The sequence below is a fragment of the Salminus brasiliensis genome, chromosome 1 (assembly GCF_030463535.1).
Source record: "Salminus brasiliensis chromosome 1, fSalBra1.hap2, whole genome shotgun sequence".
Lineage (NCBI taxonomy): Eukaryota > Metazoa > Chordata > Actinopteri > Characiformes > Bryconidae > Salminus > Salminus brasiliensis.
The window spans coordinates 3,159,488-3,186,694 of NC_132878.1; the positions used below are offsets into that span (position 1 = coordinate 3,159,488).

At 40.7% G+C, this 27,207-nt stretch overlaps 1 protein-coding gene across 1 annotated transcript; it reads left to right on the forward strand.

The window, feature by feature from the left end:
• The first annotated feature begins 1,456 nt into the window (after positions 1-1,456).
• Positions 1,457-27,207, forward strand: LOC140570362 (uncharacterized). Its single transcript, XM_072692613.1, has 20 exons — positions 1,457-1,546; positions 9,247-9,854; positions 9,979-10,040; positions 13,480-13,571; positions 14,148-14,191; positions 14,327-14,443; positions 15,282-15,407; positions 15,745-15,906; positions 16,070-16,191; positions 17,859-18,480; positions 18,666-18,738; positions 18,920-18,936; positions 19,528-19,668; positions 20,633-20,761; positions 22,421-22,549; positions 23,184-23,314; positions 23,741-23,852; positions 25,244-25,370; positions 25,855-25,976; positions 26,772-27,207. The coding sequence occupies exons 2-20, from the start codon at positions 9,309-9,311 to the stop codon at positions 26,829-26,831; spliced, it is 2,934 nt and encodes a 977-aa protein (XP_072548714.1). The 5' UTR covers positions 1,457-1,546; positions 9,247-9,308; the 3' UTR covers positions 26,832-27,207.

Sequence of the window (27,207 nt, forward strand, 5' to 3'; positions counted from 1 at the left end):
TGAGTTCTGGGTTCGAATCGGGTGAGTTCTGGGTCCGGATCGGGTGAATGAATATTAACTAGGGAAAAATAAAACAGTAAAATTAATATTAGAGCAGAGAGTCAATTTACAAACGAATCCTCCTGGATGTGAATGAACATATGGACATGTACACACAGTGAGAGCAGGGTATACGAAAACACCGCTGTTATTTACAGTATATAACTGTAACCTGTAGCCCTACCTCCAGCCCTACCTGCAGCCCTGCCTGTAGCCCTACCTGTAACGTTACCTCCAGCCCTACCTGTAGCCCTACCTGTAGCCCTGCCTCCAGCCCTACCTGTAGCCCTGCCTGTAGCCCTACCTGTAGCCCTACCTGTAGCCCTACCTGTAGCCCTGCCTGTAGCCCTACCTGTAACGTTACCTCCAGCCCTACCTGTAGCCCTACCTGTAGCCCTGCCTCCAGCCCTACCTGTAGCCCTACCTGTAGCCCTACCTGTAGCGTTACCTCCAGCCCTACCTGTAGCCCTGCCTGTAGCCCTACCTGTAGCCCTACCTGTAGCCCTACCTGTAACGTTACCTCCAGCCCTACCTGTAGCCCTACCTGTAGCCCTGCCTCCAGCCCTACCTGTAGCCCTGCCTGTAGCCCTACCTGTAGCCCTACCTGTAGCCCTACCTGTAACGTTACCTCCAGCCCTACCTGTAGCCCTGCCTGTAGCCCTACCTGTAGCCCTGCCTGTAGCCCTGCCTGTAGCCCTACCTGTAGCCCTACCTCCAGCCCTACCTGTAGCCCTACCTCCAGCCCTACCTGTAGCCCTACCTCCAGCCCTACCTGTAGCCCTACCTGTAGCCCTACCTGTAGCCCTACCTTGACCTGTCTGCCCTCGGTTTCACATCTGCTGTGTGCTTGTTCTCACAGAAATCTGTAGCTCTTCCCCTGCTGAGGTTTTCTGAATTTTGGGAACTACTAAGAAGCAGCACCCTGAGACCTGAGATCACAGCAACCACCTGGGATACCATATCAATCTCTTTGCAACACCATGGCAACCATTAAGAATACCACAGCAACCACCTGGGATACCATAGCAAGCATTAAGCAAAACCATAGCAACCACCTAGCAAAAACAGTCTTTAGGCTTGACAGGAAGAGGGAAATCGGCTAAAGCTCGTGAACACCGTTTACACACTGCAGCGGTGTTACTGGGGGGTGTAGTTTTCCACCATAAGCTCCTGTAGGTAAATAAAGAGGACTACAGTAAGGCGCAGCCTGAACGCTGAACAGATCCCATAATAGTTTAATTATTCATCATTATTAACGATGGAGACACACACACAACCCGAATGACCAATCACAGCGGTCGTAGGGAGAGGATCCCGCCCTCTGCTGCCCCTAGTATCCAACCAGATAGCGCTCCTGCAGGAGATCCCGCCTATTGCCGACTCTAACAGCCAATCAGATGTCCCCGTTTGAGGCGCTTCGGCCCAGTGACAAAAAATGTCGAAGTAAGGATTTGCTGGTGATTTTACTTTCCTACATCGAAAAACGGAATTCATCGGTTATATTTGGGTAATTATAACTAATCAAAAATATCTGCAGTCTTATATGCATTTTGCAATCTCATAAAAAAATAGCTTAGAGTTTTGTTTCTATGTGGCGCGAGCAGCAACATCCGTGTTGCTGAAGTTAGCGCTAGCTAGTTAGCATCACTAGCTAACAGGATGCCACACAGCCGCTGCAGGAAACTTCTCTTAACTTACTTTTGGAGGCTGCTGCCCGTAAGTGAAGGTGTTTGGGGATAAAGGCATGTGTTCGGCTTGTTAAGGCAGTGTTTATCCAGGTAATCGGACAGGCATTTGCAGCTAGCGCGTCACTGAGCTTGTTAGCTAGCTAGTGCTAATGCTAATGCTAGCAAGTTTGGGCCTAAACATGTTAAGTGGAGAATTGTGATGTTTATGAGCTGATTATGAGCATAAATATTATTAATATTCGCTGTATAAATGCTCCTAAGAGTTAAACGAGACTAGACAGCAGCTTTGGTGGAACTGTGCTTAGCCTGGGTTTAGCTACAGCAGGCTAGCAGCAGGCTAACAGCAGGCTAGCAGCAGGCTAGCCTCCGCTGTGTGTTGTGCTCCCAGCCCCTTCACACAGCCTGAGTCTCACCCAGTATTTAAAGTGCTATCCATCTGTGCAGCAGACCTTTATAAATGCACAGCAGTATAATTATTTAAAGGTGTAAAAGTGGTGATTTAATGCATACCAGTGTTTTAGCAGCTAGCTTACCTGCCCACTACTTCTTAAAATTAGTCCAGGTGTGATGCAACTATTGGGACACCTGCTCATTCATTCCTGTTATTCTTCTGAAATTAAGGGTATTAAAAAAAGATGATCCTGCTTTTGTTGTTGGAGTAACTGTCTCTACTGTCCAGGGAAGAAGGCGGCTCTACTAAAGTTTGGAGGAGCATTGCTGTGAGGATTAGATTGCAATTGGCGGATCAGGATGTTGGATGATGATGATGATGATGATGATCACCACCCCACCTCATCATCATCATCATCATCATCCCCAGCTCATCCTAAAAGTATCCGTCCTGGATGGAGCTCCACCACCATCATCCCTGCAGAGAGCACAGCTCCTCCACTGCTCCACAGCTCCTCAATTGGGGGGGCTTTATATACCCCTCTAGCCCACGCCTGGCATTATAAGGCAGCATGGTCCTGCAGAGAGTCCTATTCTATTGGCAGTACTTCTCTACAGGGCTGCACAAGCTGTCAGCAATGAATTCAACTTAAAGTAGCTGAATGCATTCATTAGAAGGGGTGTCCACAAACATTTGGACGGGTAGTGTGAAGAACATAAGCCCCTTTGAAAGATGTCCACTGCTGTTTCCTGACCACAGAACAGCCGTGTTTCTTTGTACAGCGGTGGCTTTTAGTGGTTTGAGCCCTGGATCATTGATCACAGGGTTGTGGGTTTGATACCCGGGTTCAAGAGAGCTGTTTTTATGAGTGCAGCTTGATTATCCAGGGTTTAACTGCAGCTAGTTAATAAACGCTACAGACAGTGTTACTGCTTTCATGGCGTGCTCCCAACTCCTACACTCAGTCTGGGTTTCAGCACTGAAGTTAAACTGCAGTTTATGTGAGCAGTAAACCTTTAAACCATTATATGCTTCATATACAACTCTGGGAAAAAATATTACTAAGATTATTAATAATATTATTATTTTCCACCTTAAATCTGCATCTCTACCTGTACGGTATTATCTCTACCTGTAAGGCAGCTGTTTAATTCCAGGCGTTTCATCAAACAGAGCTGAGTTAGCTGAACCTACAGACTATGAACGGCATAAAGTCCCAACAGCAATGTGAAAGACTAGTGGAGAGCCGGCCGAGACATGAGAGCTGTGATTGGCCGTCAACGTTATTATTTCACAATAGTGATTTCTGAATGCTCTCAGAGTTCAGATATTAGTACTGTGATTAAATCTGAATAATAACTTCTTTACATTATAGTTATTATCATCATTTATTTACATTATTTGAGCAGCTGTCATTTCTGCAAATAAATAAATGCTTAAATAGTAATATTTTTATTTAAAATGTAGAGGAAATGTCTGTGGTTTATAAAATACAACGCAAATGTTAATTTCTTTAAACACACTGCCTATAAATAGTAAAACCAGAGAAACTCATCATGTGGGGTAGCCTTTTTTCAGAGCTGTGTGTATGTATGTATGTATGTATATATAAATATGAGAAATTTATATTAATTTAATTGAATATTTAGTGTTTGAATTGAATATAATAGAATATTTATATTAAGTTAAATTACTTATTTCTTAATTTATAAGATAAGATAATACTTTATTAGTCCCAGTGGGGAAATTCTATCAATTCTGGGATAAGTTATCAATATAGACACAATATAAATAATATAAGTAAAAAGCAATATGTATGTATGTATGTATGTATATATAAATATGAGAAATTTATATTAATTTAATTGAATATTTAGTGTTTGAATTGAATATAATAGAATATTTATATTAAGTTAAATTACTTATTTCTTAATTTATAAGATTAGATAATACTTTATTAGTCCCAGTGGGGAAATTCTATCAATTCTGGGATAAGTTATCAATATAGACACAATATAAATAATATAAGTAAAAAGCAATATGTATGTATGTATGTATGTATATATAAATATGAGAAATTTATATTAATTTAATTGAATATTTAGTGTTTGAATTGAATATAATAGAATATTTATATTAAGTTAAATTACTTATTTCTTAATTTATAAGATAAGATAATACTTTATTAGTCCCAGTGGGGAAATTCTATCAATTCTGGGATAAGTTATCAATATAGACACAATATAAATAATATAAGTAAAAAGCAATAACAATATTATTACGTTGCATGTTCATTACACGGCGTAGGAACGATTCCTTACACCACAAATTATTTGAACTCTTTTTCTCTGTATTTTTAAGCTAAAATAAAAGTAATCTATACAATCCATACAGTAAACCTGCTCTGTAAAAAGTAGCCTGTCTGTTCAATCTCTCTTTTCTACTCAAATCAATACTTTAAATGAGCTGAATTGTTTAATTCAGGATTTTTATTTAGTTGAATAAACTCGGTTCAGTTGCTTGTTGCCACATTAAGTATTTTAGCATTTTGTTTGTTTTATTTTTTATTTTATGTTTTCTCTTTGTTTCAGTGTGTGTATATATATATATATATATATATATATATATATATATATATATATATATATATATATATATAAAAACTAGAGCTGAGCAACATAGGAAAAATATTCCGATTATGTTGAAAGACATTTTCACAATACATGATGCTCATTGCAATATCCAGACACCCAGACCAAACGCATCAACAGCCAAAGAGTCTGTAAAAGAGTCTGCTCGTCTCTTCTATACTTAGTGCTGGTCAATATGACGATGTTTTATTGTATCGTGATGAATTTAGTTATCGTGATAGGCAGTACGTGTTTCTAAGCATATGGAGGAGACTGTTAGTGCTTAATAAACAGCTGCAGGTTTCATTACTAACAGTGCAATTAGACTGGGTTAATTAGACGAAGAGCAGCAGATGTTCAGTATAAACCACTGTATTTAAATAGTAATGTTTAAGAGTCTGTGGATACTGATGTATTTAATGTGTGATTGCATGCATCATGATAAATATTGTGTATTGTGTAAAATGTCTTTAAAATAATGTGATTAGGGCTGGGCGATCATGATATTTAAATAAGAAGTAACTAAAAAAATAAAAGTTAATATGCGGTTGATATGCTAATTTATCTACCCAATATTTCATTAAATTAAAGCAGGTGAGCTGCAGGTGGTGGATTTGACTGAATTCTGCAGTTTCGAGATGCTAGCCCAGACGCTATCAACTACCTAATTCTTGTAAACAGAACATTCCTGTTTTCTGTGCAGTAAACCTGGGCTTGAGACCTGGGTTTGCTAAGCTGCCACCGCTGGGTCGTTTACGGTTTGGTGCAGTTTACTCGTTAACGGCATCGTTTGTCATTGGCCGGGAGCTCCAGAGGGTTTTGAGAATGTGCTTTCTGTTAATGTTCACCGTCTAGTTTAAGATTCCCCCCCATTTAGTGTAATTTTACATTCCAGTCTAAACAAGCTCTATCAGGTTTGTAGGACTTTCTGAAGGTGATGCAGCTCGGCCTGCACAGGGTATAGCTGTCATTATCAGTGATTCAGCAGGGGCGTGATCGGTGCCTGAAGTGTGAGAATCCCTTTAACGATTTGAGAACCTGATCTGTAAAGCTGTTTATCTGGACAGTCTAGAACACTACGTTGATCTAATCAGTCCTTCATTGAAGTAAATCAGGTGAGCTGCTCACTGACCACTGACTGTTCATTCTAATGTTATATATAGAGTTAATTACAGTTAGACACTCCCACTGACCACTGACTTTATGTTTATTTGGGTTTATTTTAATGTTATATAGAGTTAATTACAGTTAGACACTCCCACTGACCACTGACTTTATGTTTATTTGGGTTTATTCTGCTGTTATATAGAGTTAATTACAGGTAGGCACTCTCACTGACCACTGACTTTATGTTTATTTAGGTTTATTCTAGTGTTATATAGAGTTAATTACAGGTAGACACTCTCACTGACCACTGACTTTATGTTTATTTGGGGTTATTCTAATGTTATATAGAGTTAATTACAGGTAGACACTCCCACTGACCACTGACTATGTTTATTTGGGGTTATTCTAATGTTATATAGAGTTAATTACAGGTAGACACTCTCACTGAACACTGACTTTATGTTTATTTGGGTTTATTCTAATGTTATATAGAGTTAATTACAGGTAGACACTCTCACTGACCACTGACTTTATGTTTATTTGGGTTTATTCTAATGTTATATAGAGTTAATTACAGGTAGACACTCTCACTGACCACTGACTTTATGTTTATTTGGGTTTATTCTAATGTTATATAGAGTTAATTACAGGTAGACACTCTCACTGACCACTGACTTTATGTTTATTTGGGTTTATTCTAATGTTATATAGAGTTAATTACAGGTAGACACTCTCACTGACTGCCTAAAGGTTTTGCACAGGCCTGTAGATGTACTGGACTGTCTGACGGCAGCAGAGTGTATCAGGTTAGCCTTCTGACATACTGAATTCTACAGTCTGTCAAATGTGGAAAACGAGCTTTGTGTAATGGAGCACCACCAATAACTTCACTGTTGCTGTGGAAGACTCGCACATGGAGACTAATATTAGAAAACTACTAATGTCAGAAAGCTGCTCTGGCTTTTGAGCAGTGCTGTGTTTAGCGTGTCTGTTAGCATGAGTTCAGAGTTGAGCCGTTCTGTGTATGTTTACAACAGCAGCTACAAATCCATAGCATACACAATATTTCAAAAAGTTTGTGGACACCCCTTCTAATAAAAGCACTCAGCTACTTTAAGCTGCACCCATTGCTGACACAGATGTGCAAATGCACACACACAGCTTGTCTAGTCCCTGTAGAGAAGAAGTACTGCCAATAGAATAGGACTCTCTGGAGCAGATCAACATCATGACCCTATTGGCTCCATGCTGCCTAATAATGCCAGGCGTGGGCTAGAGGGGTATAAAGCCCCCCAGCATTGAGGAGCTGTGTTCTCTGGAATGATGGTGGTGGAGCTACCATGGCAACATGCAGCAATTGTCTAGCATATTCACTTATCAACAACACAGAAACCACCAGGAATACCATAGCAACATGCAGCAACTGTCTAGCATACTCACTTAGCAACATCACAGAAACTACCAGGAATACCATAGCAACATGCAGCAATTGTCTAGCATATTCACTTAGCAACATCACAGAAACCACCGGGAATACCATAGCAACATGCAGCAACTGTCTAGCATACTCACTTAGCAACATCACAGAAACCACCGGGAATACCATAGCAACATGCAGCAACTGTCTAGCATATTCACTTAGCAACATCACAGAAACTACCAGGAATACCATAGCAACATGCAGCAACTGTCTAGCATACTCACTTAGCAACATCACAGAAACCACCAGGAATACCATAGCAACATGCAGCAACTGTCTAGCACACTCACTTAGCAACATCACAGAAACCACCAGGAGTACCATAGCAACATGCAGAAACTGTCTAGCATACTCACTTAGCAACATCACAGAAACCACCAGGAATACCATAGCAACATGCAGCAACTGTCTAGCATACTCACTTAGCAACATCACAGAAACCACCAGGAATACCATAGCAACATGCAGCAATTGCCTAGCATATTCACTTAGCAACATCACAGAAACCACCAGGAATACCATAGCAACATGCAGCAATTGCCTAGCATGTTCACTTAGCAACATCACAGAAACCACCAGGAATACCATAGCAACATGCAGCAATTGTCTAGCATATTCACTTAGCAACATCACAGAAACCACCAGGAATACCATAGCAACATGCAGCAATTGTCTAGCATATTCACTTAGCAACATCCTAGAAACCACCAGGAATACCATAGCAACATGCAGCAATTGTCTAGCATATTCACTTAGCAACATCACAGAAACCACCAGGAGTACCATAGTAACATGCAGCAACTGTCTAGCATACTCACTTAGCAACATCACAGAAACCACCAGGAGTACCATAGTAACATGCAGCAACTGTCTAGCATATTCACTTAGCAACATCACAGAAACCACCAGGAATACCATAGCAACATGCAGCAACTGTCTAGCACGCTGACTTTGCAACATGATAGGAACCACCAGGAATACCATAGCAACATGCAGCAACTGTCTAGCATACTCACTTAGCAACATCATAGAAACCACCAGGAATACCATAGCAACATGCAGCAACTGTCTAGCATATTCACTTAGCAACATCACAGAAACCACCAGGAATACCATAGCAACATGCAGCAACTGTCTAGCATACTCACTTAGCAACATCATAGAAACCACCAGGAATACCATAGCAACATGCAGCAACTGTCTAGCATACTCACTTAGCAACATCACAGAAACCACCAGGAATACCATAGCAACATGCAGCAACTGTCTAGCATACTCACTTAGCAACATCATAGAAACCACCAGGAATACCATAGCAACATGCAGCAACTGTCTAGCATACTCACTTAGCAACATCACAGAAACCACCAGGAATACCATAGCAACATGCAGCAACTGTCTAGCATACTCACTTAGCAACATCATAGAAACCACCAGGAATACCATAGCAACATGCAGCAACTGTCTAGCATACTCACTTAGCAACATCACAGAAACCACCAGGAACACCATAGCAACATGCAGCAACTGTCTAGCATATTCACTTAGCAACATCACAGAAACCACCAGGAATACCATAGCAACATGCAGCAACTGTCTAGCATATTCACTTAGCAACATCACAGAAACCACCAGGAATACCATAGCAACATGCAGCAACTGTCTAGCATATTCACTTAGCAACATCACAGAAACCACCAGGAATACCATAGCAACATGCAGCAACTGTCTAGCATATTCACTTAGCAACATCACAGAAACCACCGGGAATACCATAGCAACATGCAGCAACTGTCTAGCATACTCACTTAGCAACATCACAGAAACCACCAGGAATACCATAGCAACATCACAGAAACCACCAGGAATACCATAGCAACATGCAGCAATTGCCTCTGTCTTTCCCTGCAGCCTGACAGCAGCAGTGGGAGGACTTCTTCTCCACGGCGGTGTCCTGTAGGCGCTGGTTGAAGATGGAAGGAGGTTCGGGGGACGGCACGGCGGCCCACAGTTTGTACGCTGCTCTGGGCCTCTCTCCAGAGGACGTGGAGACGCTAGCTCAGATCCCAGAGAACGAGATCAGCGTGGAGACCTTGCCTTATCTCATCATGCAGCTCAAAGCCAAGCGGGCCGAAAAGGGGGCCGCCTCCACTGACACAGACCACAGAGACAAGACGCCGACTGCACCCAAGGAGCCGGAGGCGGACCAGCCTAAACGGGCAGAACCGGAGACTCCAGAGAAAGGTAAAGAGAAACGTGGAAGCCCGCCCTCCTCCAGTTTGTCCCGGCGCTCGGAAGGCCACTCCTCTAACCATGACCACGAGCATCACGGGAAGGGAGACGGTTATCGGCGGACGGAGAGGCCGGGTCCAGCAGGAAGGAGGGATTCCAGACACAGGAAGTCGTCCAGAGAGCGGCAGACTGGGGACAGTTCAGCTTTGGAAATGGAGCTTGATGACAACCCCACCGTTTTTCCTCACGTCTGTTCCATCTGCAAGATCAAAGTCAGCGAAGCCAAGGTAGACCCAAATAGACATGTGTCTGCCTTAACCCTCTTAACTTAAATTATACAGTTACACAGTTACAATTACACAGTATCCACTATGGAGGGGAAAAATGTGTTTTGTATTCTCATATTAACAGGCATGGAGTGGTCATCTTCGGGGTGTCCGGCACATGGAAGCACGAAGAGAGTACATGCGTTTGTAAGTTTACAGCTGCAGTGATCTGTTCTATGCTGTTCTAGAAGAGGTAGAAGAGGTAAATGGGACATAACTACAATTACATGCACACAGTAGCCTGACTGAGCTGTCTGGTCGGAACTGACCCAGAGCTAGAAGAACTGTATAAGAAATGTTAATAGTTTTTCCCTCAGTATAAATATCTAATGTGTTATTTTTAATTCAATGTTTAACTTTTAAAGGTGGCAGTTCTTCCTTTTCTGTAAAGCGCTTGGTTTGGGGTGAAGTTCAGTGGCTGCTGAAATTGTTGCCGTCCAAAATATATTTCAAAAAGTCTTGCCAGTATTAATCCGGACTGGCCTAAACAAAGGCTAGGACCTTATATAGCCCTGTTTAGAAAGGATTACATTTGCGTGTGTGTGTGTGTGTGTGTGTGTGTGTGTGTGTGTGTGTGTGTGTGTGTGTGTGTATATACAGTCATGCCCGAAAGTATTCATACCCCTGGCAAAGTTTGACTTAAATTTACTTTTATTTAACCAGAAGTTATATTTTTGCCTTGAAACGACACAGGCATCTCCCAGGAGATAACACGATGATGTACAAGAGGCATCATTGTGGGAAAAAGTATTTCTCAGCTTTTATACACATTTGAACAAAAAGTGGCATGTCCAAAATTATTCATACCCTTTGAAAACTGTTACAGTATTTGGGAAAATCCAAAGTTCTATACCATTCCAAATAGTCCAAGCTGTTTTAAAGCATCCTAATTACCCTGATTCATTGGGAACAGCTGTTTTAATCAACTCAACAGGAGAAAAACAGCAGCTCTCTGCAGTTGGTTTGTGGACAGTCATGGCTAAGACAAAGGAGCTCACTAAGGACCTGCGGCTGTGCATTGTGGCCGCTCACAAGTCAGGAAAGGGCTATAAAGCCATATCAAAATGTTTTCAAGTTCCAGTGGCTACAGTGCAAAGTATTATTAAAAAATACAAGAAGTTCCGCACTGTGGAAAATCTCAGAAGATGTGGTCGGAAGCCAAAAGTGACACCTGTGCTGGCCAGGAGAATAGTGAGAGAGGTGAAGAAAAATCCAAGGGTCACCACCAAGGCCATCCTGGTGAATCTGGACTCTGCTGGTGGCGACATCTCAAGGCAGACAGTTCAACGGACACTGCACACTGCTGGGTTCCACGGACGCAGGCCAAGGAGGACACCACTTCTCCAGAAAAGGCACACAAAAGCCCGCTTGACCTTTGCAAATGCTCATCTGGACAAAGAAGAAGACTTCTGGTGTTCTGTTTTATGGTCAGATAAAACAAAAATTGAATTGTTTGGCCACAATGATGTGTGCACCATTTGGCGTGAAAAAGGAGAAGCCTTCAACCCTAAGAACACCATCCCCACTGTCAAACATGGTGGTGAGAACCTAATGTTTTGGGGGTGTTTTTCAGCCAATGGACCAGGGAACTTGATCGCAGTAAATGGCACCATGAAAAAAGAGCAATACATCAAGATTCTCAACAACAACATCAGGCAGTCTGCAGAGAAACTTGGCCTTGGGAACCGGTGGACATTTCAGCACGACAACGACCCAAAACACACAGCCAAAGTGGTGAAGAAATGGTTAGCAGACAAAAACATTAATGTTTTGCAGTGGCCCAGCCAGAGTCCTGACTTGAATCCAATTGAGAATCTGTGGAGGGAGCTAAAGATCAGGGTGATGGCAAGGAGACCCTCGAACCTCAAAGAGTTGGAGCTCATCACTAAAGATGAATGGGCAAAAATACCAGTGGAGACATGCAAAAAGCTGGTCAGCAATTACAGGAAGCGTTTGATTGCTGTAATAGCCAATAAAGGCTTTTCTATTAATTATTGAGAAGGGTATGAATAATTTTGGACACTTTTTGTTCAAATGTGTATAAAAGCTGAGAAATATTTTTTCCCACTTGCCTCTTGTACATCATCGTGTTATCTCCTGGGAGATGCCTGTGTCATTTCCAGGCAAAAATATAATTTCTGGTTAAATAAAAGTAAATTTAAGTCAAACTTTGACAGGGGTATGAATACTTTCGGGCATGACTGTGTGTGTGTGTATATATATATATATATATATATATATATATATATATATATATATATATATATATATATATATATATATATATATATATACACGTGTGTGTGTGTGTGTGTGTGTGTATATATACATACATATATACATATATATATATATATATATATATCTAGTAGATGTTGTGAGATATGATATATAAACATATACACACGCGTGTGTATGTATGTATGTGTATATGTATATATATAAAATATATATTTGTGTGTGTATGTTTAGTGTTTGGGGTTTTAACACAACACTAAAAGGGGGGGGGTAAAAAATAAAAACAATAAAAAATTATGTATATGTATATATACATATACATAATTTTTTTTTTTTTTTACATATATGTTATCCCCCCCCCTTATAGTGTTGTGTTAAAACCCTGAACACTAGTTGGCAGTGTAGTGCTCTGTCTTCAGATCCCACTGTTCTGATTGGATTAAAAATCAGCTTTTCTTTTACCAAGACTTTAAGTAAGACCGTTAAGTAAGAAGTTTTGACCGTTTTAGTTTTCCTAAAATTTTATATAAAAAAACAAAAATCACAATATATTATTTTGCTTGCGTCATCACACTATATGTAGGGCTGGCCGATATGGTAAAAATACCATATCACGATATTTAAAGGCTCTTTTCGTGATGCACGATATTTATCACAGTACATGTAAATCACAGACTAAAAACATCAGCATAAGACGAGCGTCCAGGCTCTTTTCTGTCCTGCACCAAAAATGGTGGAACAAGCTTCCCCTGGGTGTCCGAACGGCCGAGTCGCTCGCTGTCTTCAAACGCAAACTGAAGACCCACCCCTTCAGAGAGTACTTGGACGATTAGAGTACTATGGTCACCTTATTGTCTTGTGTTTAGTAAAGTCTAAAGCTTAGAGGTATCTTTGAACTATTAGTCTATTCTAACTAGCTAAGGCTTTTCTTGGGTAAATAGCAAAGCACTTTTGTAAGTCACTCTGGATAAGAGCGTCTGCTAAATGCCATAAATGTAAATGTAATTCAGCAGCGACAGATTCTTATAAACTACTATTCAGATCATCTCCCGTACTGAAAACAGTGATTTATACTCTATAACATCTGCTGCTCATCTAATTAACCCAGTCTAATTACACTGTTGGTAATGAAACCTGACCTGCTGATCAGTGTTTATTAAGCACTAGCAGTCTCCTCCATATGCGTATCACAATAACAACATTTATCACGTTACAATAGAATATCATCATATTGCCCAGCTCTAACTATATGGCAATATGCTGAATCATAACCCCTGTATCGTGATGTTTTGGGAGCCATGACTTTTATGCACCGTTAAACCTCTACATTTTCTGTTTCTGTCCTCAGCTCCTACTCAGAAGACGACTCCCACTCGTCTCGGCGAAGTTCTCGCTCTTCTTTACCCAGTAAAAGGTCCTACAGTTTTGAAAGGAGCACAGGTATGGAGCACCTCCGCAGTAGATCCTCAAGATCAGAATCAGAATCTCTTTATTTCGCCAGTATGTTACACATATAAGGAATTTTACTAGCTGAGAGCAACACAATAAGATAAGATAAGATAGTCCTTTATTAGTCCCGCAGTGGGGAAATTCACAGTGTAACAGCAGAAAGGGATAGCAGGACACTCAGTTACAAAAATTTAGATAAATAATTTACATGTTATGTGACATGTAACAAACTAACAGACTGTTAACGAGTATTAAACCGAGAGAGAAAATAGATTAAACAACATTAACAAACGAAAACAGCACCGCACAGAGGAGCTCTTCATTGTGGCGGCCGTCCTCAGCGCCACCTTGGATCACAATACAAAGATGTAAACAAAGGCACTCGCACTGATTTTGATTTTGGTCTGAAGAGTTTGATTCCTCTCTAAATTAACTCCAGTTAACTCCCTCACTAAAAGTCATTACAGTGAATGGTCATGCAAACACTGGGGGGGGGGGGTTGAATCAACTGTCTCTAATGTTGTTCTGGTCATTCTGTGAATCCTGTTTGTTAAATCCTACTATTAGGAGACCTGCCCTCACCTTCCGACCGCCATTTCCCTCCTTATATGGTAAGGTTTGATATGCTAGATTTTATAAAAAATTAATACGATTATAACTGTTGTCTTTAAACTCTGTTTTTTCTTATTTAAGTCTTTCTTTCTTTTTGTTTTTCTTTATTTATTTTTGTGTTGTATTTCTGTTAGCCCTTCACAAGAGTGGTGGTTGCCAAATTCCCCATGGGCTGTGTCGCCGTGGCTGACATGCTGGCGCTTGGGAAGCCGTTTGGAACAATCGTGAAGCATCTGATATTTCCCTTCAAGGTAATAATACGGAATGGTGGTTATGTATTAGAATAACTTTGGGGATGTGTGTCGTGTCATGGGCGATATATTAATAAGAGATTGGAACATTGAAATTGTATCAGTCTGATATTGGAGTGTTTTTGGGCTGATATTGATGATCGCCTTTCAGCACAAATGGATGATAGCTGATACCAGGGCGACGTTAACTATGTTGGCTGCACCGAGACCCTTGAAAGGGGGTGGTCTTGGTCCGGTCCCAAATGAAATGTTTGTGGTGATCTGACTTTGATCCAGAGTACTGATTCCCGGTCTGGGTGACTGTGCTGTGCTACACCAATAAGAGTCCCTGGGCAAGACTCCTAACACTACATTGGCCCTCCTCTGTAATACAAGTAACCCTGTAAGTCGCTCTGGATAAGAGCGTCAGCATGATTGAACGTGCAGTGTTTGGTAAATGCTGCAGTAGAGTAGAAAACTGCAGTAACACAGTCTGCTCAACACTGATTTTCGAAATGATTAAATATTTTTATTAATTCTTAAAGCTTAATTTACTTCCATTGCTACAGAGCAGCTGTAAGTTGTTAATCAATGTGTTTTTTGTTTGTTTGTTTTTAATGCCGCTTTCAGTATTTTTTAGATTTTTCACACAATTTTCACCCTGCAGTCAGTTTACTGCTTACCTTTGTAGCATTTGAGGCCAGTGGACTTATTACCATCAGGTTATTAACTGGACTTGAAGATCTTAAAAATGTCCAAAAAACTAGAAAAAGTGAGGCTGTTCTAAAATATTTGACTTGTAGTGTAAATAAAATATTTCAGTAATCCTCAGTGAGTTATCAATTACAATGTGTTACAGGGATTCCTGGAGTTCAGCTCTCATGGAGAAGCGAAGAACATGGTCAGTCACTACCACACTAAACCTGCCTTCATCAAGGGCCACAGAATCAGCCTCTGCTTATCCCCAACTGTGGAGGTCATACACGTAAGCTAAAGCCCCACCTGTCTGGTCATGCTTGGGGAAGAAATGCTCTTGCTCTGAACCATAACACTTTTCTTTACAAAAAGAAAAATGCTAATTCATTAGTTTACTTTGTAGAACATGACAGCACTGGTTTTGAATAATATCATACATTAATAGACATTATTTTTAAATAGACCAAGTTTATTTATAATTTATTTAATACAATTATACAATACTACATTAAAAATAATTTTGAATTTTGTACCTTGTACTTTACAGAATTATTTAAACAAGCCAAAGTAGGGGGAAATAAATAAACAAATAAATAAATAAAGGCAAGAATATGTGGTGTTTACAGCCGCCTGAGGTTTACGAGCCCGGAGCAAAGCGCATGAAACCATCGTCTCCGTCAGTGGTGTGTTTATCCCGGCTGCCTGTGGGAAAGGAGACAGAAGAGGAGGTTTTGGACATAGCTGCCATGTTTGGGGATGTGCGTCAATCAAAGTTTACTGAAGACCGGGTGAGACTTTATATTTTAAACACATCGCATGAACAGTCATGTTTAATATTAGGCACGACTACATGTAGAGAGCAGTCATTTCAGTGTGTGTGTGTGTGTGTGTGTGTGTGTGTGTGTGTGTGTGTGTGTGTGTGTGTGTGTGTGTGTGTGTGTGTGTGTACAGGCTCTGATAGAGATGGTGGATTGGCGGGATGCAGACATCATGGTGAAATACTACCACAGTAATCCTCTGAGGATTCAGGACAAGAGCATCAAGGTGTCTCTGTCCTCTCTGTCCAGCTTACGGTAAGATTTTTTAGTATTTCTGAAAGTTCTCTCAAACAGTGATTCCCACTGGTATGTCGTTACACACACACACACACACACTTCAGCCGTTGCAAAATCACTCATTCTTGTTAACCCTCCTGTTGTGTCCAGCTGTACGGAACAGAAATGATGTTCCCTGGTCAAATTGACCTGGTAATCTTGTCAATATTGAAGATATATTATAGACTATGGAATATTTTTGGTTGAATATAGAATATTTTCTCCACTTTAATATTATAAATTTATATTTGTTATATTAATTTAGTCAATATTTGCTGTAATCATAATTTTAACCCATAACAGTTCATGGTTTACCTGGTGAAATGGAAATGAATTCACTTTTCACAAAATGTTTTTTCTGCATGTTGGCAAAAAGTAGAAATTCAACACATTTGTGTTCTTTATTTTATTTATTATATATTTATTTTATTTGTTTAGACGTTTGTATTTAGAATTTAATATAAAATTTATTTCTTTAATGAATGTCACTCTTGGAGTTGATGGCTATGGAATAATCTGGCATTTGGGTCTCATGTGACACCTTACCCCCATCATTTAACAATGTATCCTTATGACCAGAGTTGATTTCATGATCATCTTCACTCATAGATCCTCCCTCTCTCAATGCAGTTCAGTTAAAATTTAGTTATAAAGTGCTTTTCACAACGGATGTTGTTGTGATCAAGCCAGAGGCGACAGTGGCAAGACAAAAACTCCCTCAAATCGAGAGGATGAAACCTTGAGAGCAACCCAACTGGTCAGATAGAAATAATAAAGAACTATAGTTAATATAAGGCAAAACAGAGTTATTAATATGTGAGTGAGTGCAGGGCACATGCTCTGTGTTACTGTGAAGTGGGGATTAAACTAGCCATTCAGTTCATTCAGGCTAAACAGTCCCTTGCACACATCCTGCTGTGAAAGAATAAAGGCCAGGAAAAGCAGCAATACTTCATCCCAATGCATGGGTGAGAGACAGGGAGAGGGGAAAACACAGGGGTTTTGAGGGTCGTGGCAAACCGACAAATTCACACAGGGGGAAAACCTGTCCAGAGGCCAGGCTTGAAACAGCACCCAGCCGCAAACACCCACAAACTAGTTTCCAACAAGGAAGTTACAGCATATTATAATGAAAGTAGTGTAGCTTGTGTGAAGGGGTAGGTTTTCAATCTTTCAGTCTCTGCTTGTTCCAGAACCTCCTGGGCTTTTTAACCTCCAAGAGTACAGATGCGTAGTGTCAGTAGAACTACATGCACAGGCCCTTTTATATCTGGTGTCCATTTTACGTGAGGCTTCCTGTTGGGAAATACAAGATTTGTGTCTTGGGTGGAATAATGGTTGACTTTGCTTGCATGTTTCCAACAGAAAGTGCAGGCAGATTTTGGTCTTAATGTTATATTTTACCCCTTTTTGCAGGTTACAAACATTTTCTTAGTCTTTGGGCATGTTTATTGCACTAAAAAAATCCCATTATAAAAGGTTTCATGCTCCAAAGATATAATCCCATATTTTTAAACTCAGTCAGTTTGACCCACTTGCCTCTTAACACCTCAATAAAAAGTCCCAGGACTGTTGTATGTGTGTGTCCTTCAGTGTGATATCAGTGTATTTTGATAATTGATTGGATGTTAAACTGTGCTCTACAGTGATGGCAGCCCTGATCATTCTTCATCCAAGAAGTCGGACGCCAGCAAAAGCCACAGCAGCAGCAGCAGCAGACAGAAAAATGAGTCCACTTCCTCCAAGAGCACATATCAGTCCAGCAGCAAGGACAAGAGCAAAAGCTCCAGCAAAGAGCCTTCAGCTGCTGAGCCCCAGCAGGAAAAGGAGAAGGAGGGAGAGGATGGAGAGAAGGAGAAAGAGGAGAAGGTGGTGGAGAATGAAAATGAGGTGAAGGAGGCGGAGAAGGAGGAGAAAGAGACGGAGAAGGAGGAAAAAGAGACTGAGAAGGAGGAGAAAGAGGCGGAGAAGGAGGAGAAAGAGGCGGAGAAGGAGATGAAGGAGAGCGAGGAGGTGGAGAAGACAGAGGAAGAGCTGAAGGATGAATCGGACCCAGTGGATGCAGAAGCTGCGGATGGCGTTGATGTTCCGATGGAAGAGGAAGAGCAGAAGGAACGAGAAGAAGGAGGAGGAGGAGGAGAGGGAGAGGGAGAGGGAGAGGGGGCGGATTCTAAAGAAGAGAAGCAGGGGGAGGACGAGCGAGTGCCAGCAGAAAAAGAGGAGAATAAAGGAGACAAAGCATCCGAGGAGGACATGGAGGACGCTCAGGTGCTCATAACAGCCTTTCATTTAGGTCCAAAAGCCAGCCAGAGTCCCTCAGATCCAGACGTCTGCCTGTTGTCTAGGGGGGAAATCTAATTGTAGAATATAGTTTTTTTTTTTTTTTTAATTCATCCATATTCTTCTTAATTAGAAGGTGTGAACAAAACATGACTGTGAATTCCTTTTTCTAGGATGACCTGGAAGATATGGATTTCCCAGAAAACATGGATGACTTCGTCACCTTGGATGAGCTGGACACATTAGGTACAGACTGCTCACAGTAAAACGAAAGCTCTGCAGTTATGGAAATGTTTCACAGTTTATTTAGGCTGACCTCAATCTTCATGCAAAGCAGTTGTGTGTGTTTGTGTCACAGAGAGAGCGAGTATATTTGCTTGTGTAATTAACAGACTTGTCTTGTGTGTCTTTCTTTTATTATTTACAGAAACGTCTGAGCCACTGGTTAGTACCTTTCTCTTACCTTTTGGCTTAATAGCCAGCCTGCCTTGTAGCCAGTCTGATATCCAGAACTAAGCCATGCATCCTGCCACACACAGCCAGCAATACAGCCTGCCTTTAAGCCTGCCATGTAGCCAGCCTGATGACCAGACCTGTAGCCCATATATATATATATATATATATATACACACTATAAGGCAGGCTGTACGGTGGGCTACAGGTCTGGTCATCACATTTCTACTGCTGCTGTAATCCAGAAGCCACTCAGTCGAAAGAATTAAGGCAATTACATTAGATTTAGCTGCCATAACAACCAAAAACAGGACTTTTATTTATATATATATATATATATATATATATATATATATATATAACCTGCATCCACCTGAAAGATTTTACGCAGAGAAGTAAATCAGATGTCCTCACTTTGTCGATGTTCTCTAAGAAAAATCCATCCAGCCTAGTTCTGGGTTAAGTGTGTGTGTTCAGTCTGCATGAGGAGGACTGAGTAAGCTGAAAGGTGTGTGTGTGTGTGTGTGTGTGTGTGTGTGTGTGTGTGTGTGTGTGTGTGTGTGTGTGTGTCTCTCTCTGCAGGAAGGCAAGGTGGTGGTGGTGAGGCCTATCAGAAAAGAGTTCAGAGAGGCCCGCAAGAAAGCAGTGAGGAAGGCCCTGCACAAGATGGCCGCCCCTTTTGGAAACGTGGTCAACTTTGTCATATCCTTCTACAGACATGAGGTAGACGTGGGTGTGAATGATGTTTTAAAATAGTGTTTAATAATGTTACATTTTTTGAGAAAATAAATATTTTTCTAAAATAAAAATTTCATAAAAATTCTTGAAAGTATCAGATGCCGACAGACAGATTTTTAAACCCTGCCCGCCTGTGTGTGGCCTGTACATTAACTCCTTACACTCATAGGTATTACACCTTAGTGTAGTGTATATATAGTAATAGTAATTAATAGTAATTAATAGTGTATTTTGAATCATTTATAGTGGATACTTAATCATTTGTAGTAAAATACTGGCTAATAGCCACTACAATAATTCATGGTGGATACGGAATAACTTATAGTGGATTTTGAATAATACACAGTGAATACTGGACAATAGCCACTATAATAATCCATAGTGGATACTAAACAAAACATAGACAGCACTGGATAATTCATAGTGGATAGTAAATAATTCTCTGTAACAGCTGAATCATTTTCAATGGTTAATTATTAATATAAAAAAATAAGTAAGTCCAGGATTTAATAGGGTTAAATATGTGGTGTGTTTTTATTGACCTTCAGAAAGTCTGAGTGTTTGTGATGCTGGACTAAATTCTACCTAATTTTCCTACGTACCAAATGCCGAATCAGATAGATTCATCCCAGTTGTTTACATATCGCCATCTGCAAATAGAAAATACTGGATAGCGCAGCGTGCAGATTCCTCAGGAAAAGATAGATATCCTTGCAAAGTGCTTTTCTTAACTTATTCCCTTACCCTTTACGTTTTGGCAGGGTGATTTGATGTGTATCATGATACAGGGGTATATGATGATACTGCCACCAATTTTTACATGTAACCTGTTCATAGAAAATGTCAGTACTGTGTAGCAGAACATGTCACGATACTTTCCTATATTAATAACTTATTTTTACGCTCCTGACCTGTATATGTTTGTGTTATCCTGTCTGTGCTTCTTCAGGCTCTGATTGAACTGGAAACGGTGGAGAACGCTCATGAGATGGTGAATTTCTACAAAAACAGCAAGAAGTCTGAACTGATTGGAAGACCAGTGACCGTCTCTATTAGCCCGGCCTTCAACACGATCGAGGTAAGGAGATCAGTTCACTTTCTAATCTAAACCCCATTCACACATTACAGAGAGGGAGCGTGAGAAGTTCGGCTCCGGCCTCACCCACATGAACTCGGATATTTTTGAAAACATACATTTTTGGTCTCAGAAATCTCTCCGTCCGCACAGGAAGCAGAAGTGACCCTAAAGAATTAAAGAATATCTTAGCAGATGATATCCTCCTATATCCTCCTACATTGATCAAATAATGTAAAATGATCCTAATTTTATGACTAATAAAATAACTAATTACAAATTGTTAATATTATTAATTAGATATTATTATTTGTATTATATTATTTCTAATTATATAACATTTTACTTTAATAATAATAATAATAATAATTTCATCTACTGTAAGTGTTTTATTCTACTGACATTTCATAATGCACATAATTTATTGACAAACTGTATTATCTGTTATTTCTCAAACTATACAAAACCATCTGCCAGTGGAAAAAAAACACTTTTAGTAGATAAAATCACTTAAAACTAGTCAAAAATATGTCAAATAATTTTTAAACTTGTAAAAAAAATGTAAATTAAGTAAAGAGAAATATTCAGGCTACATTTAAGAGGATTTTACCTTCTTAGGTACTATTGTTTTTGTTTTGTTTTTTTGCACTGTAGTCATACTAGCCCATCCTAGTCCAGCAGACAGTGTTCTCTAATAAGGCTGCAACAAATGACTTTTTTGATGGTTGAATAATATGTCAGATATTGAAACAAATAATTGATCATTCAGTTCTGATTTTGAATCGCTTAATGACCAAATAACTCTTCTGTAGTTATCAGCTTTTAAGTTTAGCTCGAGGTTGTTTATATATTTGCTAACTAATATTAAAGACAATAAAGATGAATAACATAGTAATTTTTTACTGTTATTCATCTTTATCTACTAATATAAAAGATCAGGAACAAAAAAATGATATTTTTCCAGTCAATATGAATCAGTTATTATTTCTTATTATATTTATTATTTTTCTGATAAGCAAAAGCAAAAAACAAGGAGACAAATGTGAGACACTAATTTAATTTATCCTTCTGAAAATATTTTGTGTTATTGGTTCGTTTGTATAACAGACTTTTAATTTCCGGGTGCTGAGCCACTCTGAGCCTCCCTCCGTACTGGATTTCTCCACACGCTCTGTTTGCGTGACGGACAGCTGCTCAGTCTGTGTGTTACGTTTATTTACATTTACACTTCTGGCATTTAGCGGACGCTTTTATCCAGAGCAACTTACATATTACAGTAGTCGTATTACAGAGGTGGGCCAGTGTATGTAGTGTTAGGAGTCTGGCCCATGGACTCTTATTGGTGTAGCACAGCACCCAGTCACCCAGACTGGGATTGGAAGCTCACTGCAGCTCTGCGTCTAGACTGAACAGCAGCAGCAGCAGTAAAACTGAACTCCACACTGTTATGGTCAAACTTTAGGGATTGTTCTTGTTTTATTTTTAGTTTCTCTACTTTTCCAACTTTTCTTAGAATGGGTGGGTGGGGCTAAGCTGTTGTAGGCCGAATGGGTGGGTGGGCTAAACTACCATTTTACAAACATGCGCAAGTTATCGTCATGATGTCAGTGTGTGTTTGTGTGTATTTTTTTATATTGTGTGTATCTGTGTGTTTGTGCGTAGGGTCCTAGTGGGAGATCGTTGTTTATCAAGATGCTCCCTTCCTTCAAATACTCGATCATGTCCCTCCTTAGACTCGCTCAGCCTTTTGGGAAAATCACAGCTTACTGCTCCAACAGGATGTACAGAACGGTGAGTACTACACAACCACCCCCACCCCCTCCCCTGCCATCCACCCCCCAGTTGGTCTTGTTGGATAGAAAAAGGGGTACATAAATGTCTTTGTACTGCTAATAGAATATGGACAAAAGTATTGGGACATCTGCTCAGTCATCGGTTCTTCAGAAATCAAGGGTATTATAAAGAGTTGATCCTGCTTTTGTTGGAGTAACTGTCTCTACTGTCCAGAGAAGAAGGGGACTTTCCACTAGATTTTGGAGGAGCATTGCTGTGAGAATTTGATTGCTCCACCATCATCATTCCAGAGAACACAGTTCCTCCACTGCTCCACAGCTTCTCAATGCTGGGGGGGTTTATATACCCCTCTAGCCCACGCCTGGCATTAGGCAGCATGGAGCCAATAGGGTCATGTTCATCAGCGCCAGATTGACAGTTCATAAAGCTTCGGATATTACATTTTACACATATTAGAATTTTTGAGAACTCTGTGTGGTTAAATAGTGTTTGTATTGTGTGTGTGTGTGTGTGTGTATATGTATATGTATATGTGTGTGTGTGTGTGTGTGTATATATATATATGTATTTTATTAAATATGTTTATAAAACAATAAATAACCCATAATCTCTCCCTCTCTCTCTTTTTCAGTGCTATGTCCAAATGGAGACAAAGGAAGCAACTGAGAAAATGTACCACAAGTACTCCCGCAGGCCTCCCACATTTTATGGCTCTGTGCTAAAGATCACCATGTGCAGGAAAGGAGATTCGCTGATACCATGGTGTGTTCCCCATTTCTGTACATTAATAAAGCAGCATTATGTAAGACCTGGAGAGAGGTCTTGGCAGCATGGGGCTGAATGGGTGGGGCTAAACTGCTGCGGCTGAAAGGGTGGGTGGGGCTAAATGGCTGTAGACTGAGTGGGTGGGTGGGGTTAAACTGCTGTAGGCCGAATGGCTGGGTAGGTCAAACTTGCCATAGGCCGAATGGGTGGGTGGGCTAAACTGCTGTATGCTGATGGCTGGGTGGGTCAAACTTGCTGTAGGCCGAATGGATGGGCTTAAACTGCTGTAGGCCGAATGGATGGGTGGGGCTAAACTACCATTTTACAGTTAACTCAGATTTAATAATTGAGTGTTGGTATGTGTTTGGACTTGGTCTTTACTGCGATGTGTTCGTTAGTAGACTCCACTGTTTTTCTGCTCAGGACACCTGTAGATAAATTTGAGCGGGGGTGCGACACGATGGGAATAAGATCGCCCAGAGACGGAGAGGAGAGGGGACAGAACGGACAGTCGTCCAGAAACTACGCCGGAGAGGTAAACTAATCTTCTCAGTGGTCCTTCATCTGACTCTGTTTTTATATCATTTCCAGGTTCATGGTCCGATTATCTCTTCATTCAGTGCTCTAGGTCTAATGGGGTCTCATTATAGAGAGAGCTGAGACTGTTCTGAACATTTTGAAACATAAAATATGTTTTTTATCCAGATGCAATGTCAAATCATATCAAACACATCACTTTTACTGTTTATCTGAAAGGGAAAATCAGCACATTTTTCCATTATATCTGTCCAATTTTATTTCATTTTTTAAAAATGATATGTTTGTCGTATCTCCCCCCCCCCCCCCCCCCCTCGTTTGGTTCTGCCAATTAACCCACCCCTTTCTAGCCCCACCGAGCACTAGCAATTTTCCCGACACTAGGATAGCTCCTCTGATACACGTAATGTCAGCCACCGCCTCTTTTCAAACTGCCTCAAGTATGGCAGCTGACACACTCTGATCCCCAGCTCCACCGCACCACCTAACTGGACGCCAAGGCCAGCCAACAGCGCTTTATGGCCAATTGTGCTCACTCTGACTCCAGCTACTGATGGCAAAGCGGCATGCCTCGGGATGCGAACTCTCAACCTCTGGGTCATAGTGGTAGCATTTAGACCACTGCACCAATCTTGGATTCACCATGTGCGTTATTAATACCATGACATGTTGGATCATTGACTTGTGGTGATTTCTTTTTTATTTATTATTTTTTTATAGCAAAATTTAAATCACAGAAAAAAAAATATTGCAATGTCCTTTTTTACAATATTGTGCAGCTCAAGGTGAAATTGAGAAATTACCTTTAGACCCCAGAGGGTTGATGGCTGCATCTCTTAGGCTGTATAGTGAGTTTTGCGCAGTTCTGTGAGCACGTGCCACTTTGTGCTGTCGTGTTCATATTTACACTGTCGAGCAAAAGCATCCGTAATAACCAGCTTTCAGGAAGGCTGCCCAGCTTGGTAAACTGGATGGGATGGCTGTTTTAGATGAGCCTTTCAATTAGTTCTGTCACACTTTTTTAGTATTGCCACTTACTTACTTACTTACTTACTTACTTATTTATTTATTTATTTTCAAATGGCTCACATTCACGTTAATGGGATGCGACTTGGTCTTCCAGCATTTCTGGCTAGAATTATACCGTCTTAGTTGGAAAAATCCTGGAGTAACGCACCTTTAGCTCAACTGGAGTTAGAGAAATATTCCTATGCCATTTGTTTTCAGTATTTCCACCACAACCTTCTAAACCACCTAGTACTGCCTTAAGTAGAGTCCCTCTGGATGGTGAGGTGGAACTGCAGCAGTGAATGACTGTCGTATGTGTGTGTGTGTGTGTGTGTGTGTGTGTGTGTGTGTGTGTGTGTGTGTGTGTGTGTGTGTGTGTAGGACCGCCACAGCCCTGTGTCGAACTACGAGGGTGTAGGTGGGGATCCAGTGCGAGAGGGTGGAGACTCCGATGAGGAGGAGAAATCCCAGAGTCCGCTCGGCCCATACCAACCCGATAACCCTGTGGGTAGGTACCTTTTAACACTGATGGAGCACTGGGTGATAAGGTGTCTCCAGAGAGGCCTCATAGTGTACAGTATCATGCAGAGGTTTTAGACTCCTTTCCTCTAAACCACATCTCTCAGCAGTGAGAGAGTTTCTACTGCAGAAGCTCCAGATCTCATCAGAACAGATAAAGCAGGTGAAGATAAATCCAGTAAAAAGGAGAAACAAGAGCTTCTCATTCTGAAGAAAGAAAGTAGTGAGATCTTGTCGGTGAGCTAGTCTGAAGAACAGAGCTCGGTTCCTCCAGGGTTCTCCTGGACACCCCCCAGTCCAGCCAGCACAGCGTGGAGGATGTGTTCAACTCCATCAGCAGCAGCAGCAGCAGCTCACCTGATTCACCATCATTAAGCCCTGATTTACCACCAAACCAGGTGTTGATCTGAGGAGAACTCTAAATAACACTTTGGAGATGTTCTAATGATTGTTGGTTCTTCTTGCTCCTGCAGGTGTTGACTACGTCGTTGCCAGGAGCGGTTTCTTCTGCAAGCTGTGCAACATGTTCTACACAGATGAGAAAAGGGCCAAATCGGAACACTGCAGGAGTCTGGAACACTACAAAATGCTGAAGGTGGGTCCTGGAGGAGGAATAGAGAGCAGTACACTTCTATATTAGTCAGTGACACCTTTCACACTGGACCCCTGGGTCAAGAGCAAAACCTCTAGCAGTGTAGGGGCAGAAACCTTACAGCATGCAGTATTTACAGTGTTATACACCATCTGGACAAAAGTATTGAGACACCTATTCGTTCATTGTTTCTTGTGGAATCAGTGGTTTTAAAATTAGTAGGTGAACAGGGCTTAATAAAATTTCTTGTCACACTGTTAGTCATACAAAACCTTTTATCCATTTTTGCAGTTTTTCACTCCAGTCTTTTTTACTTTTTAACAGAATGTGAACCTGGCAGTTGTTTTTACATTGTGTTACAATATCATGATAGACCAATAGAAATTCTCCAAAATTATGATTTATGGACCAATAGAAATGTTCCACATTGATTATTAACGATGAATGGACCAATAGAAATGCTCCACATTGATTATTAACGATGAATGGACCAATAGAAAATGCTCCACAGTGATGTGTGGACCAATAGAAATGCTCTGAAATGACTTGAAATTTTAGGAGGTTTGTTCCTCCTCCTGTAAGCTGCAGTTTTGGAGATGCAAGGTTTTTGTAATTGATGATATCTTGCCTAAACGATGTGGCCGTATTATTTACAAAAATCTAGAGGTCGTCTCAGATAAGTGTCAGCCAGTACTCAGTGTTCCGGTTCTGGGTTTGGATTGAGGGGGTCAGAGAAACCCTGAGTTGTGGAAGCTGATTGGTAGCCTTTAACGATCCAACCTCTGCTCTGATCTGCAGAGGAAGCGTGGAGAGGAGGTGGAGGAGGAGCAGACAGAAGAACCGACGCCGGTTGAATGAATGAATGAGTCAGAGATCGTGGATTGATGAACGTTTGACAGATGTCCAGCCTGGTGCCAAGAGGATGAACTTCACTGCAGTCCCTGATTCACATTTTTTTTTTTCCTCTTTTTATTTTTTTTATTTTTAAAGACAAAAAAAAAAAAACATTCCAGCCTCCGTGTTTCCGTCTTCATTGATGACCTGCTTTGTTTCCAAATCATCCCAGGAGAGAGAGGAATGGGTCCGCTAGAGGGAGAGAGAAGGAAAAGGGGGGACGAGAGAGCGAGAGCTCATGGTGTTGTTCCAGGTGTTTTATGTGGTCAGGTGTGTGCAGACTAGAAGTGTACAGTCACTGTAGCTTCTTATAAAATAAACAAAAGCCTGTTTGATTAAA

Bases quoted from the DNA above. Each gene is read 5' to 3' on its own strand.
- LOC140570362 (XM_072692613.1), top strand. From the start codon at position 9,309: ATGGAAGGAGGTTCGGGGGACGGCACGGCGGCCCACAGTTTGTACGCT. The intron at 10,041-13,479 runs GTAAGTTTACAG...TTCTGTCCTCAG, and splicing joins CGAAGAGAGTACATGCGTTT to CTCCTACTCAGAAGACGACT. The intron at 23,315-23,740 runs GTGTGTTCCCCA...TTTTCTGCTCAG, and splicing joins GGAGATTCGCTGATACCATG to GACACCTGTAGATAAATTTG.